The 26,170-nt window shown below is 35.3% G+C and overlaps 4 protein-coding genes across 8 annotated transcripts; 1 reads left to right on the top strand and 3 right to left on the bottom strand.

Annotated features, from left to right (window-relative positions):
• Window positions 1-46: 46 nt before the first annotated feature.
• Window positions 47-3,429, bottom strand: LOC149394423 (alpha/beta-Hydrolases superfamily protein). Of its 2 annotated transcripts, XM_089616490.1 has the most exons (5): window positions 3,322-3,429; window positions 2,378-3,194; window positions 1,123-1,228; window positions 806-1,014; window positions 47-705 (listed from the first exon to the last, which is right to left on the bottom strand). In XM_089616490.1, the coding sequence occupies exons 2-5, from the start codon at window positions 3,118-3,120 to the stop codon at window positions 405-407; spliced, it is 1,359 nt and encodes a 452-aa protein (XP_089472616.1). In that variant the 5' UTR covers window positions 3,121-3,194; window positions 3,322-3,429; the 3' UTR covers window positions 47-404. The 2 variants fall into 2 exon arrangements, with proteins under 2 accessions (XP_089472616.1, XP_089472617.1); XM_089616491.1 differs by lacking the exon at window positions 47-705 and having other exon boundaries at window positions 802-1,014.
• A 1,630-nt stretch (window positions 3,430-5,059) lies between these two features.
• LOC149394424 (FAD synthetase 1, chloroplastic-like) lies at window positions 5,060-8,133 on the bottom strand. Of its 2 annotated transcripts, XM_089617376.1 has the most exons (6): window positions 7,821-8,133; window positions 7,349-7,401; window positions 6,721-6,856; window positions 5,811-5,986; window positions 5,642-5,713; window positions 5,229-5,556 (listed from the first exon to the last, which is right to left on the bottom strand). In XM_089617376.1, exons 1-6 carry the CDS (start codon window positions 8,018-8,020, stop codon window positions 5,375-5,377), a joined length of 819 nt encoding a protein of 272 aa, XP_089473502.1. In that variant the 5' UTR covers window positions 8,021-8,133; the 3' UTR covers window positions 5,229-5,374. The 2 variants fall into 2 exon arrangements, with proteins under 2 accessions (XP_089473501.1, XP_089473502.1); XM_089617375.1 differs by having other exon boundaries at window positions 5,060-5,713; window positions 7,821-8,131.
• Window positions 8,134-20,100: 11,967 nt separating this feature from the next.
• On the top strand, window positions 20,101-22,797 carry LOC149394425 (HIT-type Zinc finger family protein). Its single transcript, XM_089616965.1, has 6 exons — window positions 20,101-20,290; window positions 20,433-20,670; window positions 20,964-21,168; window positions 21,277-21,345; window positions 21,441-21,573; window positions 22,040-22,797. Exons 2-6 carry the CDS (start codon window positions 20,433-20,435, stop codon window positions 22,592-22,594), a joined length of 1,200 nt encoding a protein of 399 aa, XP_089473091.1. The 5' UTR covers window positions 20,101-20,290; the 3' UTR covers window positions 22,595-22,797.
• A 348-nt stretch (window positions 22,798-23,145) lies between these two features.
• LOC149394426 (Far-red impaired responsive (FAR1) family protein) lies at window positions 23,146-25,926 on the bottom strand. Of its 3 annotated transcripts, none has more exons than XM_089616968.1 (4): window positions 25,740-25,926; window positions 25,001-25,434; window positions 23,874-24,105; window positions 23,146-23,546 (listed from the first exon to the last, which is right to left on the bottom strand). In XM_089616968.1, coding segments are annotated over exons 1-3 (639 nt in total). In that variant the 5' UTR covers window positions 25,741-25,926; the 3' UTR covers window positions 23,146-23,546; window positions 23,874-23,901. The 3 variants fall into 3 exon arrangements, with proteins under 3 accessions (XP_089473094.1, XP_089473095.1, XP_089473093.1); XM_089616969.1 differs by lacking the exon at window positions 25,740-25,926 and adding an exon at window positions 25,531-25,712; XM_089616967.1 differs by lacking the exon at window positions 25,740-25,926 and having other exon boundaries at window positions 25,001-25,441.
• Window positions 25,927-26,170: the final 244 nt, after the last annotated feature.

Consider the following 26,170-nt stretch of genomic DNA (forward strand, 5'->3'; position numbering starts at 1 on the left):
CTTAGCTTCTCTCTCTCAAACCGTCTACATCAATATATTATTCAAAACATGCAAATTAAATATCAATATTTTTTTGAGCAAAATAAAAAGTTTTTTCCTACGTGAAATGTTTGAAGGGGAGACAATAATTTGTTCCCATTATAACCTTAATATAATTCACAACATTTGACCAACCTACTAATGGTTCTCTCAACTGTTAAAGTAGGATTGTTGACCAAAGGGAAAAAGTCTTGAACAAGAATGACTTTCACTTTACAATTCAAGACTTGAAGCGTTGTCAGTATTCTTCACTGACATGTATAAATTATATTCTGTTTTCAATTCTTTGTTGTTATAAACTACACAAATGAATCAATGAAAATCCTCTACGTTTGGGGTAGAGAGGATAAAGAATGATTTTAAGACTAGGAATTTATTAATTCAACAGGTTGAACCGAGAGGGTTTTCTTGCACGAAGAAAGAACGCAATAATCCAAAAAATGAGTTAGCTGAGACGAATAAAGTTCGGGGTCGTTTCTGAAATGGTCGACGTGAGGCGTGGAAACAAAGTTGCAAGCCCTGACCTCTCGCCCGGACTTCTTTTGCTTCTCGATGAACGACTCCACCGATTCCGAGGGAATCACTCGATCGGCCGAGCTGTAGATATATAACTGTGGACAGCTCGGTTGCTCCGTGTTAAGCAATCCCAAGACATCACAAAGCCTCCTGCGAAAACAAAAATGTATCGAAAGATGTTCATATCAGTTTCCTTGAATGTACGAACATCTAGTCACAGTTGACATTTTTTTTTTGTATGGATGATTACCTGTTCACTGTAGGAAGATTCAAAACCACGCCAAAGAACTTTTCGAGGACTAATAGCAAAGCGGTTTCAGTCACTGCTGGTTTTATTAGCTCCACGGCTTCCTCGTTGCTATTCCACGCTTCTTCTCTGGAGTCATTCGAGCTAATGACCCCTTTTGTTGCTATGCTGTGTTTTTTCAGAAAAGCTGCAGAGAATCCCGAAGCCCACACCTACGTAGAGTCGAGAATCGATTGCAGATTAGTATATATACAAACAGTTTATTATAGGCTCGTTCATATCATCAAAGTACGAACTGAGATTTTTTTTTTTTTATTTACCTGTGGATCGGGTGCTGCGACGGGTGCAGAATCTACAATGCATCCCCTAATCTTTCCCATCAAAGAATTGTCCTGCTTCTGAAACCTCTCCAAGATCGCGCCGTATCTGAAACAAGTTGCACAAAAATTGTCAAATTTCTTGAATCTCTTGTCAGGTCTCTTCATCTGGGATGGGTGTATTATGGCTCACTCGTCTCATAGTGAATCCCATTATTTTTGGACCAGGTGATCGTTTTTGTGCTCTAGCAGAAAGTCTAACATTGGTTGGGTATATAGGCTATGCAACTATTCAGAGCCACACCGCGTTGTTATGTTGGGCAACCCGTAGATGTTCATTATTACAAACTTCACTCTCCAAAATGTCCAATCCTAAGTGCTAGGGATGTATCAGAAAGCCCCACATTGATTGGGTCAAAGCAATGCGTTTGTGTTTCTTCTACGTATTCGGTAATCCCTCACATATGAGCTAACTTTTGGATGACAGTGAAGCCCTACTTCTAATAGGCTCGTGTTAGGAGTGACTCGTGACTTTATTTATTCATAACCATGACTTGAATTCACAAAGCCTTGACATTATCAATCGATCGCGAGACTACCCCGGTCGCCCTGATTGTCGAGTCTAGAGAAAATTGGACAAAAGACTAACAAGGTCATGACAAAAGACTAACAAGGTCACGAGAATCACCACTACTATTAGACCAAACACATGACTTGAACTGTCTATTCGATTTGAGATCCTTAAGGGTCTAATCCTAAGCGTTAAGGGGTGTATAAATAAGCTCCACATTTTAATTAAATAATAGCGTTATGCGATCCTTCACGTACGAGCTAACTTTTGGGTGATAGTGAAGCCAACTTCTAATAGGCTCGTGTTAGGAATGACAATATAACCGTGGTGTTCTAGTTAAACCCGTCTAAAATCCACGAAGCCCTGGCATTGTTGAGGTGTGGAGCCTAATTGATCGGCTTGACGACTAAAGAACTTACATTTTTGTAGAGCGTAAGAGAGCTGTAAATACATTTTCCTCCAGAATTTGGGTTTAGTGAGAATCTGCAACGACAAAGTTTGTTCTTCCTAATCGTGTTTTTTGTTTTCTGATCATAGGTCGGATTTGGGAATAAACCCCAACAGGCATTGTCAATCGACCGCTAGACTTACCCCAGTAGCCCTAATTGAGATTCTCGAGATCATAAACATCCTAATCACCTACAAACCACGAGAGAGAGAGAGAGAGAGAGAGAGAGAGAGACTCACGTTAGCCATCCGGTGTTGCTAAAGGTGTGGAAGACAAGAGTGTTCCCGCGATTCTCGTTCTCGTCGCTCTCCAACCAAGCGGCCAAGTGGTCGACGAGCGAACCGACATGTTCCTCGGCTCTCCCACCGACCCCATAGCTCATGACCTCCGAAATCGGGAACGTGAACGTGATCGCGTGAAATCCCCTCGAAGTGTACCACTCCGCGTACCTCTTCAAATGCTTCTGCTTCGCCCCGAGCCACCCCAGCAACACCACCACCGTCCTCGACTTCTCCAAAACGCACTCCTCCGACGATGACGACAGCGAATCCCCCGCCACGTCACCCTCCGCCAAATGCCACCTGTACATCACCTCCGGCGAAGCCGCCGGCAGCGCATCCTCGTCTGCCCGTTGACTCCGCCCCCGCGCGTTGACCGACCGGGCGGACCGGAAGAGATCGCGGAGCACCGGCGACGAGGCCACCGATGAGCAGACCGAGCTCGGGGCTGCGAGGGAGCGGGACGGGAAGGCGACACGTGGCAGCGGAAGCGACGAGGGGACTGGGATTTTCCCGACGAAGTGCGAGCTTGTGAGGTTGTAGAGCGAATTGGGCTTGGAAGGCTTGGTTTGAGACTTATTGTTGTTGTTGTTGGAATGGGAAGAAGGGAATAATGTGTCGGAGAGCTCTGTGGAGACCGAAGCGACGGCGACGGCGAAAGCGGCGACGAGGGGTCTCTGAATCGCTCCGGACAGAGAACCCATTTGTGTGTGTGTGTGTGTGTCTCACGATCGAGACGAATCTCTGGTGCGAATATGAATGCCAATCAATGCGAATGCTGTGAAAACGCGGAGAGATTTTGAGTATGGAATCAGAAAAGCGTCAAAAAGTACGAGTAGAGGAGAGAATAATAATTGGGTATATTCGAGTATGGCGATAGATAGATATTTTTTATGATTCCATACCTTGAATTTCTTCCTTTGGATCTTTCCGTTCAACAAAGTCGGGCTGTCAATTTCTTCCTCTTTGACAGCCCAACCGACCAGAAACAAACACGCACGATAACTAAAAAAAAAAACAAAACAAAAAAACCCTCTTTTTTTATGTTCTTGTTAAACGCCCTGAAGAGTAATAAATTAGTTCTAATCTCGAAAGATTTAGGGTTTTAAAATTTTTGTTCCTAGTTTAATTGACTCACGAGTTTATGGGTGTTATAGATGGTAGGTATCTACATTTAATATATATATATATATGTATATAATTGTAAATTTTTTTTTATATAAATGCAATATAAATGCCAACTCTGAAGTAAATGAGTCGGATTGTCACAAGCTGTTATTTTATCTATTTCTGTTCTTCTAGATGAAGAAAGTAAATTTGATAGGCTGTGGTGATAAGTCGTGTATTGGAAATCCGCGTTAAAAAAAAAAAAAAAAAAAAAAAAAAAAAGGCACAAGTAACGTGGTCTTTTCTAATTGTCAAAAGAAAATATTTAAGTCACTCTCAAACTCAAAGGACACGACTTTAAAATTGAAATCATTTATTTTATGGATCCTTACTTTATTGGTTACAAATTAAACTGAAAAGAATATATAAACAATATATTTAACTAGATTCGAGGAGGTTTGTGGACGAGCATTACACAATCTACGTATTGACACGTGTGTATTTGGGGAAGCCGCGTTGGCGATAGCGAGGCACGTCAAACTCAAACTCACTTTCGGTGTTTAAGAAGGTAAAATGACGGTTTTGTCCTATGGAAGTAGAGTGTAGAACTCGAGAGTTTAAGGGTAAAAATGGAAAAAGAGAGAGATGCGTGCTTTTTTGAGATTCTGACCGCTTGCCCGTTGAAAAGAATGTCGATGAAGTTAGTTAGAGACTTATTAAGAGTGGATCAAATCAAACCAAAAACAGAATCAGAATATACCTAAATAGGGGTAATATTGGGATATAGTTTTAGAATAGACAGTTAGCTAAGTAACGAACCTCGTAATTAAATATGAGCCGCTAAAAGGGCAGTGAAAGGAAAAACCTTCGAGGACTGGAAATCAGGGACGGGACAAGCTTATATAAAGAGTCGATATTTAAAATGGAAAAAAATCAAAACAATTGGTCTTTATTTTTAATGACCTCTTACAACAAGGGATAAACCATCGCTAATTTGAATGTCCATCAAGAATACGAGTCATCTTATAAAACATAAAATTACAAATTATAGACAAGAATGTATTGCTAATTCAGAAAAAAAAAAAAAAAAAAAAAAAAATCGTTTGAGATATCGCCGAAAGTTATACAAAGATGTCAAGCGTTCAGAATAAAATTTAGGATCAAGAATCAAAGAATAAATAAAAAAATTAACCAATGAATTTTGAATAAGTTGGAGGTATAGAAAATTCAATTCTATAAATCAACTTAATCAAACAGAAATAAAAGTTAATAATTGAAGAATCCGTTAGAAAAAAAAATACCGCAAAAAAGGTCAAGTGCGGTACGGAGCGGAATCGAGATTTTTTTTTTATTTTAGACTAGAGATTTTTGTTGAGGTTTTCCAACAGGAACGAGTGATTTTCTTCATTATATGCACCAAGCTATAGTCGGTTACCTATCAACGATTACCGGCTCGGTAACCTCGCAATATTTTCCAAAATTTTACGATATTTTATGTAACCGAGTACAACGGTTAAACGGGTTACAATGCGGGTATAGTACATTTCAAGTTTCTATAGAATTTCTATCAAATTTCTGTTTGACAATTGATATATCTGTCAAATGTAACCATGGTATTTTGAATTCATCACATAAAACTTAATAACAGAGAAAAAAATAATGAATATCATGTACTATCAAATTCAATGCTTAAAACTTTAAATTCTGCAGAGCCAAAAACAGCAGAAGAGTCCACATCATCAATCTCTACATGGACGCTGGCCGGGTCAATAACTACTCTACACGTCACTACTTGATCGCCGAAGAACAAAGAACAGTTCTCGTATAAACCCTCCTTCGGAGCCAAGTTCATCAAACAGGCCTTCGAGGCAGAGATCTTATGCTTGTTTCGGGCGAACCGTTCTCGGCTCTTTTCTTGAACCACAAGGCGGTGAGACCGGCCCAAAAGCTGCGACACGTATTTGATGTCTCCCACGGCCAAAGCGCGACGAACACGCGTAGAAGAAACTTGTCCTCTGTCTTTATTTTTATCACTATTATTATTATTACCGGTTGAATTGATGTTTATAAATCCCCGATTCGAGTCCATGACCGAATTGATTATGTAGGCTTTCATACCGTACTCTTCGCACAGCTTCACAAGCTCTGCAGCGTCTCCGGCGGCTTTGTATCCGAACCGGTAATTCTCTCCTGCCGCGATGATGATGAACAATTAGTTGAATCCGATGGGCTCGAAAAGAAGTTAACGGAAAATACAAGATGTGAATTTTTTTTTTTTTTTTTTTACCTGCAACGACTCCAATGACTCGAAGATCTTTGGAAAGCTTCTCGACGAATTCTCGAGGCGAAAGATGTCGAACGCTTGAAAATTCTATCTGAAACTCGGAAGGAGATACGCCGCCGCAGAAAGAGGCCCAAGAGGAAAGAACCCGTTTCCGATCACATTGTGCTACTATAGGAGGCCTGGTCATAATTTACCAATAATAAATGGGTTAAATAGAACAACTATATTTAACCTGTACGGGAAAAATGAAAATAAATGCTTTATTGAACATCCAGAGAATATCATGTGAATGGGAAATTGATACATAATCTTAATTTTTTTTTTCTTTTTCGGATACTTCTCTGTTTTGTTCTCCGAGATCGAACTAGGGCCCAATTAAATTCAGTGTTATCTTTCATTAACATTTTTGTTTTCCATCAAGAACGTTCTATAAAACTCTTGGACTACTTTCACGCAATTCACATTTACAGAGCTAAAAAAACAGATTCGATACTTCACGATCAAAGGTGTACTAGTCTTCGTAGAAGCGGTCCTTACAACAATCGAAAGAAAAGAAAAATTCTCTATTCGACAGGGCTTATTCTCCGAGATCGAACTATTTACAGTATGTTTATGAAGAAGAGTTCAATCGAGATTCCTAATCCTAAATATGCTGACACAAAGATCACACGCTCAGTCTTTTGTTGCAAATGTGACTGAATTCTCTAAAGACACATAAGCAGCTTTTAGACCTAAAAGATTGCCCGAAATAGTTATAAGGTGGGTACAAGTTTTACACTAGAAACGGACTAGCCATAGGAGTGTATTGCTACAATACAAGCTATATATACATATGGCAAAGAAGGCTGCAATAAAGCTTCTTTACAAGGCCTCTGAGAATATAAATAAATAAATGATAAATAAATAAAAATACCTGGGTTCCCAACCAAGAACTTCCGCCATTCCAATGAACGAAAGAAGTAATGGATTTCCGGCTTTTGACGCTTGAATTGCAAGCTCTCGATGACCGATGTGAAGGGCATCAAACTTTCCCAGCGCAGCAACTCCGCCTAAAAACAATGCCCAAAAAAAAAATGAGAGAATAAGTTACGTGGTTTAAAGGAGATACATATAGAAAGAGTAACGCTACCAAAAAAAAAAAAAAAAATTGGTGTACATACATGATCAAAGGAAAAACCCTGTGAAATATGCACTCACTTAGATTCTTAAAAAAAAAAAAAAAAAAAAAAAAAAGGTTTTAATTTCTGTTCTGATACTTAGAAAGCTAACTGAATATATTGGTGACAAATGGTACAAGGTGAAAAATTGACACATTAGTTGCAGGAATTTCCTGAATAAGTGTCTGTTGATGCAATGCGATATCACATTAGAATAATCTACATGCTATAACCCAGCCATAGTATATTTGGTGTTGATTTTTTTTTTTTTTTTTTTTTTTTGTGTGTGTGGAGAAAAAATACATGAATCAAATAGGAAATTTATCTGCAATGCAAAGCTTTGAAAAAAAAAAAAAAAAAAAAAGAAGTGGGTGAAATAACAACCTGGAACTGAGGACACTAACTCTGAAGAACCCCCATGATCATCTTCTTGTTGGCTTCAACCCAAAAAAAAAAAACAAAAAAAAAAGAGTACATAGTTATATACAAATAGGGCAGAAGCGAATTCGGAGAAAATTTAAGCAGAAGAGAATAAAGATAATCGCAAATTTTGCACAAGAAAACAGTCGCTTTAACACGGCTTTGATTAGTGTTAAAAATAAAAAAAAAAAATCAAGCTCTGCAAACCCCCAAGTTCCACAATTCTTCTCCTCAAATAGACACCACATTTATTTTCGATTTTTCAATTTAGTCCATGACATAATCCAATTCAAATCGCCAATTCAGTAAATCAAGTTCAATTCACACAAGCGACTTCAGATTATTATTTTTTTTCTTCCGGCATCCAATTATTAAAAAACAATAAACAAAAAAAAAAAAAAAACACACACACACACACACGGAAACACAAACGAACCTGAAGCAAGTGCGAGGAGATTCAGAATATGGAAGCGCAGAGGAAGAAGAAGAAGAAGAAGAAGAAGAAATCATGGATTGGTGGAGAGTTTTAGGGCATGGAAAGCAATTGGGTCTGAAATTGAGAGGCCAAGAAGAAGAAGACGGTGAAGCGGAGAAGTGGGAAATAGTCGAACTGTATAACCCTAAGCGGTTCAACATTTGCTTCGTTCAACTCTTTCCAACTCTGTCTTCTGTTCCGTTCCCGTTGGTAATCTAATAAGCGACTGTGCGAGAATGGGTGTGGGACTTTTTGGCCACGTCACTTTGTTGCTCTTTGGTATAATCCGAAGTTTCGAACCAACACATAGAAAGCTTAAAAAGATTTTTGTTTTATTATTTATGTTTGATTTGTCCTACACTCCACTCCTATATAATGTAGGATTGAAAATATTTGAGAAATTTTATTTTTTATGTGCGAAATTGCAAAAAATTCAGCAACATATTTACGTTGAAAATTTGGAGCCTATGTACTTTTTTTTTTACATACTTCTTTACATAAATAAATTAGATCTCATTATCATGTAATTAGATTCTAACGTTGCTAGTCATCGCACCTTGTCGCAAGTCACTGTAGCTCGGTGAGCTGTAGTGACTTGATGCGAGTTGATGAGATATAAAAATATGTAAAAATATACATACATTTCATGTTGAAATAATACATATTTAATGAATTTTGCGTGGTTTCACATTTATAAACTTCAAATTTTCAATTACTTATAACATATGAAAATCGTAAGTAGAGTTTTAAATTTGACGGTAAATTGTCAATATAGCAATGGTATCCCTATGTTTTGAAACACTTATTTTAAAAAATAAAGCACAAAAAAAATCACCAAAATATCAACACAAACTTGTATTTTAAATTCAAAAGTTCTCAAAAGTATGAGCCTAAAGCAATGGCTCAACCTTTCTTCGAGGTTAAACCTACCTTGGGTCCCGCGAGATGTCGAGGTCGAGCCAATGACTTCATAAAAGCATTGTCATTGTGCCTTTGTTGGTGCAAAGGAACAATTAGATTTTACTTAATAGCTAGAAAGCCGACAACTCTTAGCTAGTGTCCGTGGGGAACCCGGAAATTATTAGGAAAAAAGTGAGAATTCGTTGTGTTTTTCTAGCTTTATTTGAATTGAGAAAAATAAGAGAGAAACTTGATTTTCACTATTTCTAAACATAAAAAATAGTTTTGATTTTTCTAATGCATTTTCTCTACTATTTTCGTTTTTCTTCGAATTTTCACTTTCTCTCATATTTTTCGTGCTCTAAACAAACCCTTGTAGGAAGATAAAAGGCAAGCGACCGATTAAAGATCAGGACCTCTACAAATTAAATTTACAGTTTGTTGATTTGTTTGAATATCTGAAATTTTAAAATATTTCATAAATTATACTTTATTTTCTAATTTTTAAGGGAAACTAAGAATAACTGAGAAATATTTTGATGGAGTCATAACAGTTAAACAAAACAAGTCAAATAAAACTGTAAATAATAATAAATAAACAAGCATAAAAAAATATATTTTTTGAACAAAGATGATAAGTTAAGTTTTTTCAGGTTTTTGAAACGAGGAGGTAGGTTGGGAAAATTTTCTGAAAATATGGACCTGAAAGAGCTGTAAAATTGTGTAAGCCCTTTCATAGCCATAAATTGGTGAGCCTAGGTGCTAGCTGAGCTCAGTACTCTCGTGGCGAGAATGAGAATGCTGTTTTTTCATTCAATTTTATTAAAAGAATAGAAGAACAAAAAAAATTGAATTTTTATTTCTTGGAACAGAAGCACACTAAGCTTGGTCATTATCATGGCATGGAAATTATTGTATATGGTTTCGGAGGATTTTTTTTTTTTCTTTTAATTTTAAAGAAACGTTCAAACCGCTGCCTTGCAAAATTCAATGTTTTCTAATCCTTCTCATCAGACTATCAATGGTTAATCCAAATTCTCATTATTCATCGTCCAGAAAAAAAAAATCAAGTATTTATCCTACAGAACTATTTAGTGAAAGTACTGTCTATATACATCATTGATCATACGTACGTGTACTTAGACAAGCGGTTTCAAAATTAAAACCACGATCTAGCTAAAACGAATTAATCCTTACTTTTTCTGTTAGTTCTAAGAGATATCAACAGACTAGTTTGAGTTGAACGTCTCAACTCTCAACTAATATAATGTTTTAGTATATTTTTAATTTTTTTTAGCTATACGTATTCTTTAGTAAAATGTGTAATAAAAGTATAAACATAAAAAATAAAAAAAAATAGCAAGAATAGTTTATTTAAAATGGTCCAAACCAGGCCAAGATCCAATTTAAGGACCTATTTCGAACCTAGCATATGCATGATTCAGTCCAATACAACCCTCATAATATTACATGTATATTATCACAAATTAATAACGGTACTATATATATGCTCCCAAATTGTAAATCAAGTTTGATACGTGGTTTGATCTTCTCTTCATCCTGGAAGGTTTAAAAAAGCGATTAAAGTCTGTCAAGTGTCAACGAGCCTAATTTCTCATTATTTATTTCCTAAACAATCATGCTTGCATGATTGAATTTAGATTAACATTTTTCCCGAACCCTAGACACGCTCTTTGTCACATACTACAAGCAATGTCACAATAATACATAGCCTATACATAGCCTTTTTCCATAGCTGCAACTTCTACATGTATATCATAATTTCGTATTAACTAGTAGATGAGACCAAATATATATACATATATATATATATATAATATTTTTATAACTAGCCTTTTTTTCATTTGAAATTCAAAATGTTGCCGATATGATTAATTAATTTGCTAAAAGTCAATTAAATAAATAATTATGTATTTTATCAACAAATGAAACAAAATTAGATTACAACAAAAATCCATGTATATACATATGTGTACGGCCACGCCACGTTGAGTTACTATAAAACTAATAAATTCTTGAAACATATATAAAGAAGTCGCCGACAGTAATACCAAAGATTGAAAAGAAAAAGAAGAGAAAAAAAAAATTTGTCATAAAAAGACTACATAGGACATAAAAAAAAAACCCCAAGTCAAAAACTCTTTTTAGTTTGCGATTACTAAAAAAACATAGATAGATGGAGGAATATTTCGAGTACGAGGAGCTCGTGAGAGCCACGGACGGGTTTTCACCGGCGAGACTCGTCGGAAAAGGAAGCCACGGCTCAGTCTTCGTGGCGGAGCTTCCGAGCCACCGCGGCGGCCGAGTCGCCGTCAAGACTCCGAACCACGGCGACCTCCGCAACGAGATACGAGTCCTCTCGTCGCTCCCGAGGACGACCCGCCACGTCATCACCTTCCTCGGCACTTGCCGCGACGACTCTTCCGACTCCGAACTCCTGGTCACGGAGTACCTGCCCAACGGCTCTCTCCGCGGCCTCCTCCGAGCCGCCGGAGCTCCGCCGCCGTCGTGGCCGGCGCGGCTTCGGATCGCGGTGGAGGTGGCGTCGGCGTTGCGGTTCCTCCATGAGGAGGCGGCGGTGGTGCACCGGGACGTGAAGCCGGAGAATGTTTTGTTTGACGGAGAATTTTCGGCAAAGTTGGCGGACTTTGGATTGGCGGTGCGATTCTGGTCGGAAAATTATCCGCCGCCAGTGACGGAGAATCTTCACGTAAGCCTCCTTAAATTTTCTAATTTTATTTACTTTTATTTTAGTCCTTAAAGATGCTCTTAGAACATAACTTAGTAATTTAGCATCTCTTTTGGTCATTTTAGTTATTTATTTATTTATATATATGTACAAACTAAAATACGTTATTATTTTATATAAAGTAAACTAACTGAATTTTATTTTGACCCTAAACACAAGTGAAACAATTTTATATTATTTATCCATATTATACTTTTCAAAAATTATAAACCGAGTTATTTTGGTTTCCATGTGTATTTTAAGTTATGTGTTAAATTTCTCTTTATTTTTTTCTAGGACCAAAAAAGACTACTAATTGAATAAATAGATTAGGTGTCGGAGTATTTTTTTTTTTTTTAAATGGACTAAAAATACTCGGCAGATTATGGAACAAAGTACTAAAAAATATATATACATAGACCAAAATAGCACCATTAAAAAAAGAAAAAATTGGGTGTAATTAGCAGGTAAATAAATGATTATCTTCTATTAAAATTAAAACTCAATTATTCAAATATTAAAAAACTATACAAGTCTTAATAGTATGAAGCATACATTTTACTTTTATTTAATCTATTTTCAAAAAAGTATTTATGCAATATTAAAAACTTCAATATTCATACTAGTCCTCCCTATAAACAATTCACACTGACCCTTCTACCAAAACCTCTCAAAGGTGTGTCCTAGTCCGGCGGGGACGATCGGGTACATGGACCCCAGCTACACATCGGCGGAGGATCTGAGCCCTAAAAACGACATATTCAGCTTCGGCGTCATGGTTCTCGAGCTTCTGAGCGGCAAGAGGGCGGTGGAGGCCGTGCGGTGGGCAGTGCCGCTGATCGTCGCTCAACGCGTGGCGGAGGTCTGCGACGGAAGGGTGGCGCCGCCAGAGGGGAAGCTTCTGGCGGCCGTCGGGAGGCTCCTCGCGCTGGCGGCCGCTTGCGTGTCGGAGGACGAGCACCGGCGGCCGGCCATGTCTGATGTTGTGGCGGCGTTCGGGTGCGGTAATGGAAATTCGGTGGTGGAGAGGGACAGATTCTTCTTCTTCCGCCTCCCCGTTTGGAGGAGGATGTTCACGAGAGATGATGAAGATGATGATGATTTGAGTGATGATCATAGAATAATGCCAACTAATCCAACCACGAGAATTTCGAAATTAATTTTGTTTTATTTTTTTGATAGGTGATTTTTTGATGGTTAATTAACAGCTTATTGGATGATATTCTATTTAGTGAATGTTGATACGCGTGGATTAATATGATGATAACAGAGATATTGTCTTCAATTTTAGTAATTTATCGGTTGGAATAAAGCAAATAAAACAAATGTTATTCGAAATATAACAAATAAAACGTGAGAAAAATTATTGAGTAACAAAAGCCCCAAATTCGAAAGCCCTAAGAATCTCATTTTCTTCTTTGAAACCACAAAATTAAGCTAATGGAAGATAAAAACTCGTCCTTCACAAGTCGTTGCAACAACTTCAGTCGACGAGGGTCATGCAGTAATGGATAATCGACACCGAAGATCGAATTTTCACAGACAAAAGGTCGGACATGCTTCTGTGGAGTAAAGGGGTTGAGACGACTTCGTGGACTGGTCAGAATTCCGGGAGGAGGTTTGTGAGCTGCTACAAGGGTAAGGTAAGGACAACAATGGTGGTAATTGGGTTTTAAAGTATTCTTCATAAATTAATGAGTGGTATCTTCTAATTTAATTAAGTCATAGAGTGGATGCAAGTATTTATAGTGGGTAGACCCGAAATTTGCGCAAAATCGAAGCAAGTGATACTTGGTTTGCTCAGAATATTGAACTAGTTGAAACTCGAAATTGAAAACATCACACTGCGCAATGAAGAAGAAGAATCAGCTAGAAAAAAGAGTAAATGTCGAAGCTTCAATTGGAGATCAATTTTGTTGGTTTTGTGCTTATTTTGGTAAGTGTTAGAGCATCTTTAATGGTGCAAAAAGAGGGACTTGCTAGCAATTATGAAAAATTTAAGTTATTAACTTAACCATTGTTGCACATTTTAGCTATTTGCTTGGTAGAGCAAATTAGCTCTATAGAGCAAATTGGCTATAAACTAAGCTAATGGGTCTCACTTATTTTTCAACCAACGAGAATGCAATAAAATGTAAAAAAAAAAATGATTAATGTTTAAGCAACAAGATGGAGATTGGCTTACCACTAAAGAGCAATGTTGCTAAAAAAAATTTAGCTTAAAAAATTGATTTGACAAATTAAGCTAATGTAACAGTTGTGATATTATTTGTGTAACTTTATTTCAGTGTGATGTGTGCCTGGTTTTGTGGTTGTTTTTGGTCAATGTTACTTCGGTCAAAGTCGTATTGTAACATGTAATGTTATTTAAGTCAATGAAAATGCAGTTATTCCAATCAGCTTGGTCAGTATAGTATAGTTCGAAGACTTTTGCCATAAAAACATATGCACCATAAAATATAACAAAAATAGCCATTACATGTGCACCATAAACTGTACCAATAAATAGGCATTACACACTACACACCATAAAATGTACCAAAAAGAGGCCAAAAATAAGCATTACAACCTGTACCATTATCGAACAGACGACGACGAGATTCTTTCTCTATTTTTTAGTGATTATGAGGATTTGGGTTTAGGGATTTCGATTTCGTATTTGGGGCTTGATTTTGATAATGAGTTTCTTTTATATTTTGTTATGTTTTTAAGCTATTTAAAATTGATTTATCTAATATTTTTTAAAACATTTTATATATCTAATGTTAGGCTAAAAAAAAAAATGCATTTTATATAACGTAATACATTCTTGCTGTTCATTTAATAAATACTATCTACCGAGTCACTAACGGAGGAACAAATTATTGAGTTTGAGTATTTATTCCACAATTTTTAAAAAATGAGTACTTAAAACATTATAATTTGAAAATATTTAGTCTTTTTGTCGTTACTTTCTCTTGATTTAACAACAAACATAAAAGACATAAGCCTATCACTCGTAAAAACGAGTCAAATCTGTGTTGAAATCCCTTTTAAATTTCCTTTCTTTCGTTGTTGAATATACCCCATTAAACAAAATAATTTGCTTCTAGATCATGACTGTTTATAAATAACTCATTCTTTGTGTGGATGATATCCTTAATTAAATGTTGGAATTTTTTTTTGGCCGAATTCCCTTTGTTTAAGGCTCTAAAACCAAACTATTCGTTATCGCTCTTTTTTCTATTTTAAGATCGTTCTGTATTTTGCTCTTTAATTCTTTTAGAATATTTCCTTTAGTTTTTATTCGGGCTTTAACTTTATATATTCGCTCCTCTCTTTGATTTCGGGTATCAAGGTAATATTATATCATTTATTTTTCATTTCGCTTTGAAAATATAAAATATATATATATATAAAAGCTCTAGCTAGCAATTTCTCATGTCTGCGTGTATTTATTTAAAATTGACAATCTATATCCCGTCCTTTGTTCTCTTTCTTATCCTCTTCTTCGATATTGATCTTGTTATTAATTATCATTAGTAGATTAAATTATACATCATTTTAAAAACTTACAAGACCTTCGATGGAAGCATAAAACTAATGAGGAATATAATCCTTAAAAATATTTGATATGCTAAGAGAAGAATATAATCCTAAAAAATATTTATAAAATAACCTTGCGAACGTAGCTTTATGTCTTTATAAAGATAATGGACATCAATTACAACAAACAAAGAAGATAAAGAATATTAACTCACAAGGTCACTGAATAATCTGCAAATCTGCATTAATATAAGCAGATTCATTTTCGTTAAGAGTCCTATATAAAAAGGCGTTACACAGCGCAAGGGATAAACATAGAGAAAATGGCAACAGTTAAAATATTAGTTTTTCTCATTTCAACGCTCATTTTTACTACAATTCTTATTCCGAGCACAGCCACGAGACTTCCGAGGGAAAACCATCGAGTTTTGAGGGAATCAGGGCTGTCTCCGCCGCCGCCGCCGCAGATGGCAAAATTACCGCCACCGTCCCCGGTGTCCGGTGAAAGATCAGTCTTCGTCAATAATTGATGTTGTGTTTTGTACCAATTTGTATGTTTTTCTTTATATATATAGAATAAAATGTGGTTGTGTTAAGTTTTCTGATAATATTCAAGGATTTGATATGTGGATCTTCATATAGCTCCTCAGAGGCTCAGACTTATGCACTTGCATGTTGATATATATTTATATTCCCCAAGTATTTTTTTTTTCTTTTTGAAAAAATATTCCGCAAGTTTAGGGCAAAAAGATAGAGGGAAAAGATTAAGGGAAACAATTATAATGTCATAATAATGTCTCTAGATGAGAAAAAAAAAACATGAATTTAATATTATTAGTATGGTGGTACCTAGAATATCCTAGTGGTAATTCCACACCATCTCCTGTGTGGAGGTCGTGGGTTCAATCCCCACTGCAGCGAAGCTGCCTTAAAAAAAAAAAATTATTAGTATGAATTTTTTTTTTTTTTTTTCAACATTTAAAGAAAAACAGCATGTGACCTTTTCTATATTGTTTTTTAATTTTAGATCACCATATAACTTCTTTTTTTCATTCATATATCATATCGAATTTCTTAGTAGTATATTCAATATTATATTAGATATTCTTAATTTCAAGTTTGTATCTATAATATATAAATTCTTATTATTTGTTTATGAATATCCCTTGATTTTTACCATTCATTTTGTGATATATTCTTGCGCTAACGGTTTACCCTCTTGGTATTGGTTACCTGTGCAGTACCTTTTGTTAGACAAATATTACAATATAAGATTTTCAGAAAAAATTAATTACAAAAATTGTGCTAATTTATTTTCCTGACTAAAATGCAAACGAAAAAATTAATTATAAATTTCAAAATTATTTAACTCGAATAAAACCTTAACCGGCAGGAAAAAATTAATTATAAATTTCACGTCTTCTCTCTTCTTTCGCTATTGCTCTTGTTAATTTTTTTTTTCATTCACCATTATTGCTCTTTTTATTAGTTATCATCAGTAGATCAAAAATTTGTTGCAACTAATCATTCCACTAGCTCCTTCTATGATTATTGCCCAAATTTCATTTTATAAAAAAAAATAGTTCACTAGACCCACAGTAAATTAAATTAACTAAAAGTAATTTAATACATTATAAGTTAATTGAATTTATGGTGAATGTTGTGAGCTATTTTTTTTTTAATAAAATGAAACTTGTGTTGTAACATTAAAATAATGATGAGTTATTGGTTTAGAGCTTAATTGACCCTTGGTAAATTGTAATATATAAATTGTACATCATTTCATAAACTTAGATGACATTAGATGGAACTTGGAAGCAGAAAATAAATGAGGAATATAAAAACTAATCATTTGATATTTTGGAAGTTGATCATTCTTCGTCAATACTTGATCTTGTGTTGTGTACCATTTTGTATGGTCTTATTCTATATACACATAATAAACTATGGTCGTCGTGATGCTCGTATAATTATGACAAAATTGTAATTTATTGTGTAATAAAAATCATGAGTAACTCAATGGTCTTATAGCATAATGTCACGGGCTTAGTTTGTTTGACTAAACCGTGCGGCCTAAGCTCGTTTGACGGGCTAAGTTAGCCTGGAAAGCTAGGCGAAGAAAGGGAAGAATGGTCGGGAAACGAGAACGAAAGTGTTTGTAAGTGAGAAATTTGTATTATACCTCGAATACAAAGAATGTTGGGATGATTTCTGATGATCCACGAAATGAAATGGCCTCCCTATTTATAGGGAGAGTTACAAGTAAAGAATGCTCTAGAATCTTAAGGGAAAAGTACAAAAATATCCCATTCTAACATGTTCCCTAGGAGATACATTGAACCTAGACACATTCTAGATGGTTCTTGAGTCTGAATGACTTGAGAGACCTTCTAGAAGGTGTTTAGAGCGAAATTCTCCTTTGGTCTTACAGCTTGTTGGGCCCAAATGTGTCTTGGGCCAAAACCTCCATGGAAAATGAGGGCACTATTGGGTCAGATTGGTCACGCGGCCCAGCCAACTTTATAGGGCCGTGACAATAAGGTATCATTAAGTGACTAAAATGATGGGACGTTTGTAATAATTTGTCAAAGTAATGAAGATGTTCGTATAATAATCAATGGTAAAATTGTGAATATTTACTGATATTTACCTTTCATCAAATATTTATTGTATTTCATAAAACATATCCTCCTACTCAAGGCATACATTTGAAGAAAAATGTAAGCAACGTTATTTGTAAGTCATAAATCACATATATTTGAAGAAAAATGTAAATTTAAGCTATTTATTCATCATAAAATTGAGCATATTCATTTATCTGATATTTTCCCTAATAAAAAGTTGACATATTCTTTGCATAACAAACATAACTCTAAAATTCTTATTTTTGTTTGGGAAAATATAATAATATCCCATGTTCTTAATCGAAATGCAAGATTTATCCCCCCAATTTCAAAAAAATCAAACATTATCCCTCAGTTTCGCAAACCACTCAATACGAAAAATGGGTGGTTTGCGTATTGGGTGGTTTGTGAATAGAGCAATGAACAATATAAATAATTAAAGCATTAATATTTTTACTATTGGATCAAAATCTGGAGAATGTATACTTGAAAAAATCTACAAGAATAAATATGAAAGCAAATGGTTATTAGTAGTTAGTTAGAATTATCCGAACCCCGACTATTTATTAAAAGTTTGTAAAAGTGATTAGTTCTTTATATATCTCACGATAATTTGATCCAAAATGAGAAAGGTATACTTAGTTTTGACTTTTGATCTTATGTCACAATATTGTACTTTTATGTTTGGAATGCTATTGAGTATATACTATATTTTTGAATTTTTTTTGGTGAAACCTTTCGCTCTTCTTTGCTCTTTCCTATTTTTTTTTATCGCAATAGCCACATTTTTGTTTTTCGATTTTCATCGAAAAGTGTATTTTTTTGTCAACCGTGAGGGATCGAGTATTTACCTCCGTGTCAGGAGACGAGAGGTAGTGGTTGGGCTCTTTAACAAAAAAAACCACGGAGTCGAGCGATACACATATTAGAAGCAAGCAAGCTAAAGGCTTGACCTGCAAGATCCTCTGCATGGGAGGTCAACGATACACTCCCATGACAAAATTTGATGGCGTGCGGCACAAGGTGACGTCAAAGGAATGTATGAGTTGATTCCTTCAAATGGCGTGTGATTGCGCTAAGGATGATATGTGCCGAGTCAGTGCAGAGACTATCACGACACTAGTACAATTGTGCGTGACTATGGATAGAGGTGGTTTTCGACCATTTTTGTTACTTTCCCCCTTGTTAGAGCCTAATCTTTATTTTTAATTTTTTTTTTCATTTTGATATTGCTCAGGATTTGGATCTCGTGATGGGAGCCGTTGTAAATTAAATTTTGGTGTGCGAAAATCATAAAGAACGCCAAGTTCAACCAAAACCTAATCTCTTCCTGTTTTATAGAGAGATTAAGTTATTTAATTGGAGATCACCTTTCTCGTTAATTAACTTAAATTTTTTTTAAATAGTCTTAAGTTTACAACTTAATGGATTTGACCCATAATAACTATAAACTTGGCTATATAATATCATTCATATTACTTAATTAATTAATATATATTAATAATAATAAATACTAATTGCAAGATTTAAAACTCCAATTTAAAATTAAAAGTCGTATTTTCTTGATTTAAAATAATAACTAACTAATCATTTAACACAAATTTCATTTGTAACTGTGTTTTTTTTTTTAATTGTTGTTCGTGTATATTAAAGTCAAATAATGAGCTTGCATAGTCCTGTTTATAGAGTACCATTATATATAGGTTTATGAAGATTTTAATTTTTTTTTTAAGTTCTCTTGGTCTTAGTCATGTTGATCGAGTTCGCTTACCTAAACTAGTAATATTGTGAAAAACATAGTTACAAATATAATCATGTTATTTGTGAAAAACATCTTATTTGCTAACCTATATTCGAAAAACATGATTATATTTGTATCTATGTTCTGATTTTTTTTTTTAAATGAAAAGTTTATAAATAAGTACAATTTGACTAAATTTATATGAAATGATTAAATGCTTTCTTAATGATAACACTATTTTAGTGTGATTTTTGCATCAAATATAATGTAATTTTTACACCAATACTTAAATGTCACCACATTATATTTTTTGCTAAAGAGAATATTTTAAAATTTTATTTTTAGTTTAATTATTTACTAATCATATGTCTAATTTAAAATATCTACACTTTTATTATTTAATACCGTTTAATTAATTTGGTTTTATTATTGAAGTGAGATGGTCTAGGTAATTGTATGACCTTTTCATCTAATGACTTTCTTTGTTAAAAAAAAGTTACGAAATTTCTCAATGAAAATAGGAAAAACATCAATGGTTTAGCCGTTTAGGAGAGTTAATTTTTTTTTTTTTGGGTAAAAAATAAACGGAGAGATGTTATTTGTAATATAACATATTTTTAGGGGAAATATTTTTTATTTATATTAAATTAATGGATGATGTCTTATATTTCAGAAAATTAAAAAAAAAAGATGAATATTGCATATCATTTTCCCATGAAAATATGATAAAAATTTAATTAGGTTTTTATGAGTTGGATTCGGAAATTCCACTCATCCTTCCCAATTTCTTTAGGGTTTAGGGTTTAGTGGATACAAATCATACAATTACATACACCGACTACAGACACAATTCCTCAAGAGGTTTCGAATCCTTCTGTCGATCATTCTCGAGGTTCGTTGTTTTTTATTTTTCTTGTCTGGAAAACTGAAATTTGTTTTTTTTTTCTTTTTCTTATCAGAAGGTAGGAACTTTTTTTCTTTCTTTATTCTTGTTTTGTTCTTGTGATCATTGATTCATGGATTGCTATCGTCAGATGACCAGAAAGATTGAACAGCAAGAAGAAATGGAAGTAAAAGAGCGTTCAAAGGTCAGTAATTTGTGCGAAGAGTGCGAATTGAAGGAATGGAAATACAAATGCCCTGGTTGCTCTGTTCGCTCTTGTAGCCTTCCCTGCGTCAAAGCTCACAAGCTCCGAACTCTCTGCACCGGAAAACGCAACCGAACCGAATTCCTTCCCATTTCTCAGTTCTCCGATTCCCGTTTACTCTCCGGTAAAATAAATACGTATACCTATTCAAGCAAATATTGGTACTCATATGTTTTATTTCCATGAATTATTCAGGTCAAGAGGAAATTACTATGTGAAAAGAAAAATACAGATAAAGAATTATAAGTTATTATAGAGTTGTATTAGTTGTGTTTTTTTTTTTTTTTTTTTTTCCGAAGTAACTAAACAATAACATTCCCATAAATTTATTTAAAAGATTACATTTTTGAGCTAAACACTGTAATCTTTAAGTGTTTGAGGTTGTGTGTGTGTGTGTGTGTGTTTTTTTTTTGTCAGATTACAATTTGTTGGAGGAGATAAAGAACGCCGGGGAATCTGCGAAACGGCTGAGGAACAAGCTTAGCATTTACCCTCAGTTTTTTAAGCTACCCATTCATTTGCACAAGCTTCGCAGCGTCGTTATGGATCGCCGGACCAAGCTTCAGTTCCTTCCGTGTGGCATGTCGAGGAGAGAGCAAAATCAGACTCGATACGATCAGAGGTCGTTGGCTCTGCTGATTTTGTTTTTTTTTTTCTTTTTTTTTTATATTTTTTTTCCTCATGAGGTTGGTGTTTGTTGATGTTGGTGCGTTTGTGTCGTTTTCTTCAGGAAAAAGCGTGTTCTTTGGACGATAGAGTGGCGATTTCATTCCACGAATGTCGCGCTACTTGATCACGAGTGAGATAGCTCGTCCCATCCTATTCTATAAAATCTTTCTGTGTTAGGGTTTGAACATGAACTGATTTTTTGAAAGATGATGAACTTGACCCCAGAATTGACGAGAACACGGTCATTGGCTCGATCATCGGGAAACACCTTCAGCCTGGGCCTTGGAATCATAAACTAAAGAAATTTTGTGATGAGGGTCTTGATTCTCTCAAGTTCTTCCTCCGAAAATATCCCAAGGTCTGTTTAAGATTGCACTTCCCATTGAAAATCCTAAATTTTGTAATTCATATATTTTATTTGAGAAGTGGTCTATCGTCTAATTAAGTAGAACCTGTTAGGAACCTGGGCATTGAGGATATAATAATATTGATTATTATAAGGTATAGTTAAGGGTTAAATTATGTAGAGAATACTAAGATGTTAGTGAGTGAATAAGAAGGGTTTTGAATCTTAAAAAAAAAAAAAAAAAAAAAAAAAAAAAAAAAAAAAATAGCGACCTTTTATTGGTAAGGCTAAAGCCTTTCAACGAGAGAATGAAAATGGTATGAGAAATTAGAATGAGGAAGAAATTTCAGTGAATTGAAAAAATATCAGTTCGTATCAGAACCTATGGTAGTAGATATTGCGTGCAATGATGCTAAGTTTGGTTTCAAATTTGAAAACAGATTTGAGATAACATACATTTTTCTTCTAATTGTTTCAGCTTGCGAAATCCCCATTACACGAGTTGGATGTGAATGCTCCGTTGCGGCAGCAATTAGAAAACAAATATATTTTGGAATATCCCGTCATAAATGTTTTTCTCAGCTCGCACACCGTCGATGTTGAGGTCATCAAACAAGCTCATAGTCCCGATCTTCGCAAACCACGTCACAAAATTTCCGAAAGCAATGATCGTTTGATGAGCCCACGAGGCATTCCTTTCAAAGAGGAAGAAATAGAAGAAGAAGAAGAAGACGAGAGATCTTCGGATCCTCGGGTTCTTGATATGATGACGAAGCGTGGGAATTTAGGTTCCCCAAATCATCACCCGAAACCTAGTAATAGGTCTGAGAATGTTTTGGCCTCGAGCACCGAGGCTATCGAGGAAGCCCTGTTCAACGACGTGGACTTTGATTTCGATCAAGGGATAATCGACGCTTACTCGAATCTAATCGCAGAAGCTAATCCCGATGATTTTCTTGATTTGGAAGGCTTGCTTCCCCAGCAGGAAGTTATAGAAGAAGAAGACTTAGAGGAGGGAGAGATCATTGAATGATTCAATGAATAATATTCTCTTTCAAACTATATACCTCAATATACAAAGTTTTTGAATTTTTTTTATGCTCAGGCGATTTTGTTGTTGTATATGGTGTGATAAGTGATGTGTCATCTGATTCTTGCTGATCAGCATGGAATTAGAAATTTTCCTTGTTGAAATTAATTACCCGAGCGAGGTTATTTTAAGAACTTATTCTGAGATTGGCTCCCTTCTCATTTTCATTCCAAGAATACCTCATTTTATGGTTTTATTTTCTTATTATTAATTTTTTTTTGTACCGTTTCATTTGAAAATTAAAGAAAAAAACGAGGTATTTATAAAATACTTGAAAATTTGATATATTAAGGGAATTACAATCATATTTGTAAAATTTCGTCGTAATTTGTTTTGAAAGTACTAACTGGAGATCAGAAATTTTATTCAAAGTACTTTAGCAAGTGCATTACTATCACAAGGTTTTAGTTATTCCATTATACTAACTGGAAATAGTAGAATAGTATTTTCACTCAATTAACAAAAAGAATCAGAGACAAAATTTGAAAAGAAAAAACTACCAACACGACTTTATTGTCTCATCTTCCTCTTTGAAACATAAATATTATAATGTTACAGACAACAACGCGGCTTTGTATTTGGTCACACTGACGAGAAAATTACAAGATGAAAATACACATGCCGTGATAGAAAATAAATTTAAATATGAGACTAGGATTTACATGTTCAGATTTGTGGTGTGAAAACTATCTAAATTCTCTTTTATATCAATCTAGGATACAAGAATTTCCTCTTGACTTCATCAAATTTGGTACATCATTTGTGAAACGACAATCACAGTGACAATCATATCTTACTCAGGCTTGTACGCTAACGAGCATTGATCATCGAACTATTCTTCTGCAACTCTACACATTTCTTCCCTGATCTCTCGCACCAAAATTTCTTATTTTACCTGCACTCACAGTCACAGGAATTCAGCTCAAAGTTTTTCAATGATGGTTTACGAAAATAGTGTTTTTCAAACGGTAAACAGTAAATTTAAATGAATCCCAAAACAATAAACAATTTTTCAAAATTTATGTAACATAAAGAAAAACGATTGTTTACAGCTTGAAGAAAAAACTGTTTTCGCAAGAAAAAATCTAGACATTTTATTCCTGCAATTAGTTTCAGAAAAGCACTATCTCAGGCTATTTCTATAGCTCAACAGCTTGTGAACTAGATTCAACTGTGAAGAAATTATATAGTAGTCATGTTAGTTTTCCGATATATAACTTACCATGGACGCTTTGCTCTGAGAAAGCCGGTTATCTATTTTGAAAGGGACTCTGGTCTACTGTTTCAAACTCTTTGAGATTTGTAACGACGGTTTGAACTTTCTTGGAAAGCTGGTTACTGTGTTCTTCGACTATATTTATGAAAGCCGAAAGCTGTTCTTGATAACTAGCGCACAGCCTTTTCTTGTTTCGCAGCTCCGCTGTCAGTTCCTGAATCCTCTTATCCTTTTCGTCCTACACACACAGAAAAGAAAGGACAAAACTTTGATCATACACACATGATTCTCATAGAATTTATCCCTGAAACAGTTCATTCTACACTCAAATGGGAACTTACAGAACTCTAATCCTATATTAGCCCCTTTTGCAACAAAATGAAAAGGGGAAAAAAAAAGAAAAAAAAAAGAAGCTAATATGGAACATGATTAGTTTAGACGCCTTAAGTTTGAAATTCGCAAACGAGTTCACGTAGCATGTATCTGCATTAATCGTAGGCGCAAATCATCTGATAAGAACCTTCGAATTCCATTGATAAAACTAAGGCTGATGATGTAAATGCTATGGGTGTCGGGTATTCAAAGAGACTCGTGAGATTGTCAAAACGATCTCCCAGGTCTTACACCCAACTAATTGATTTCTCCCTAAATGAGTCTTTTCATACCTCTATTCAGAGAATTTTTTTTTTCCCCCTAAAAAGTCAAGTGATTGTTTCAATGCTTAGAGGCATAGCTCAATCTCAATGCCTACACTTCTCAAGAGTTTCAATTACGACTGATGCAAAATACAAGGGAATCAGGTATTCAAGAGACCCGTGACTTCCCGAGAAGATTAGACCTTATACCCAACCAATTCATTCCTTCCTAAATGATTCTTTCATACCTCTATTTGTACACTAACTTTTCCTAATATTACTATTTATTTTTAAACCGTGGTGTCCGAATTAGATCCGATCCCTCTAAAATCCACAAGGCTCTGGCATTATCGACCGGGTATTGATAAGGTCAACATAATCGCCTTTTTTCCACTGGACCAACCCCTTGGGATTCTAATAATACTAATTCTTACGCAAAATAATGCTAACTTGATACATAAACACATGTAATGAGACAGAGACAAGAGCGAGTCACACCATTGTTTGGCGAGCTTCGCGAGAGGAAACGACGAGCGGGTGGTTATGATCCTTTACGAATTTGGTGATGACCCATTTCCCGGACTTGTCGAACTTGACGTGAATCATGGCCTTACAGCCCTCTCTCGTGCTCGGCCTCGGCTTCCGAACGGCTCCGAATTTCCCTCGGATGCTCACGCAGTGGCCCTCCTTGTTGCACCCGAGCCGCCGGGCCAGGATTCTCCCGTCCCTCTCCGACCGCCGGCACGACATGACTCGCATCACGAACCCGAGCCGCCTCGCGTACTCGTCGTAGAATATCTTCGCCGCGTCTTCGGATTCGAATTCCATTCCCTCGCACGGCTCCGAGATCGTCTCCGCTTCGTATTCTTGCGACGCCGGTGCAGTGGTGGTGTTATCGGTCTCCATTGCCTCGCCTCCTTCTTCTGACTCCACTGCCATTAAAAAAAAAAAAAATTGCAAATTTCATAGATTCAAACACTCATGTATGATTATAACATTTAGAGAAGGAAACAAAGAAAGATTGCTACTTTTAGCTACTAACTAAAAAACCCAAGTGTCAATAAACCTTCTTGCTTCAGATAGCCATGGTTTCCCTGATGAGAATTTTCTAACTTTTCTTTCGGTACATTTGTCGAACAGGTGGTGAGCGAGAAAAAAAGTGATGAGACATTATCGAAAGCGTTGGTGAAAGAGAAACAGAAAAGCAGAGGCTGGGTGAGAATTGAGTTGTTCTTACTTTAGTTGGAGAAACGCAAAACCAGAAAAGTTGGTGAGTCAGTCCGGTAAAGTCTCGAAGGCGTTTTGAATCTCGAAACGACCCGCTCTGATTTTGAGTTTTGAGAAGTGAAAGCCCCAATTCGAACTCCCATTCTTTACATGCCACGTCACTATAACCTTAGTATTCCAATCCAGGCTTATTTGGCAACCATATTACTACGCTATTATCCAACTTAATCAAATAAATAACCTTTAAAAAAAAAAAAAACTTGATCAAATAGATTAGATTACATTGTGTGATTATGGAAAAAGCCAAATTTTTTTATTTTAATGATAAGAATTTCAAGTATAAATGGCTAACTAACGAAATTTAAAACTTAATGATTTTGATAAAAATGTAGGCAACTTTTATATTTCATGATTTTTCGACTTACAAATTATTGGTGAACT

This window comes from Urtica dioica, chromosome 6 (assembly GCF_054948205.1).
Source record: "Urtica dioica subsp. dioica isolate 48M chromosome 6, U.dioica_male_clone48M_v1_H2, whole genome shotgun sequence".
NCBI classification, from domain to species: domain Eukaryota; kingdom Viridiplantae; phylum Streptophyta; class Magnoliopsida; order Rosales; family Urticaceae; genus Urtica; species Urtica dioica.

Bases quoted from the DNA above. Each gene is read 5' to 3' on its own strand.
- LOC149394423 (XM_089616490.1), bottom strand. From the start codon at position 3,120: ATGGGTTCTCTGTCCGGAGCGATTCAGAGACCCCTCGTCGCCGCTTTC. The intron at 1,229-2,377 runs GTGAGTCTCTCT...AACTTGTTTCAG, and splicing joins AGCAACACCGGATGGCTAAC to ATACGGCGCGATCTTGGAGA. The intron at 1,015-1,122 runs GTAAATAAAAAA...GACTCTACGTAG, and splicing joins TCGCAGCACCCGATCCACAG to GTGTGGGCTTCGGGATTCTC.
- LOC149394424 (XM_089617375.1), bottom strand. From the start codon at position 8,020: ATGTTGAACCGCTTAGGGTTATACAGTTCGACTATTTCCCACTTCTCC. The intron at 7,402-7,820 runs GTTCGTTTGTGT...TTTGGGTTGAAG, and splicing joins TCTCCTCGCACTTGCTTCAG to CCAACAAGAAGATGATCATG. The intron at 5,987-6,720 runs GTATTTTTATTT...AATTATGACCAG, and splicing joins GTTCTTGGTTGGGAACCCAG to GCCTCCTATAGTAGCACAAT.
- LOC149394425 (XM_089616965.1), top strand. From the start codon at position 20,433: ATGACCAGAAAGATTGAACAGCAAGAAGAAATGGAAGTAAAAGAGCGT. The intron at 20,671-20,963 runs GTAAAATAAATA...TTTTTTTGTCAG, and splicing joins CGATTCCCGTTTACTCTCCG to ATTACAATTTGTTGGAGGAG. The intron at 21,169-21,276 runs GTCGTTGGCTCT...CGTTTTCTTCAG, and splicing joins CAGACTCGATACGATCAGAG to GAAAAAGCGTGTTCTTTGGA.
- LOC149394426 (XM_089616967.1), bottom strand. From the start codon at position 25,441: ATGGCAGTGGAGTCAGAAGAAGGAGGCGAGGCAATGGAGACCGATAAC. The intron at 24,106-25,000 runs GTGTGACTCGCT...CTGTGTGTGTAG, and splicing joins GCGAAGCTCGCCAAACAATG to GACGAAAAGGATAAGAGGAT.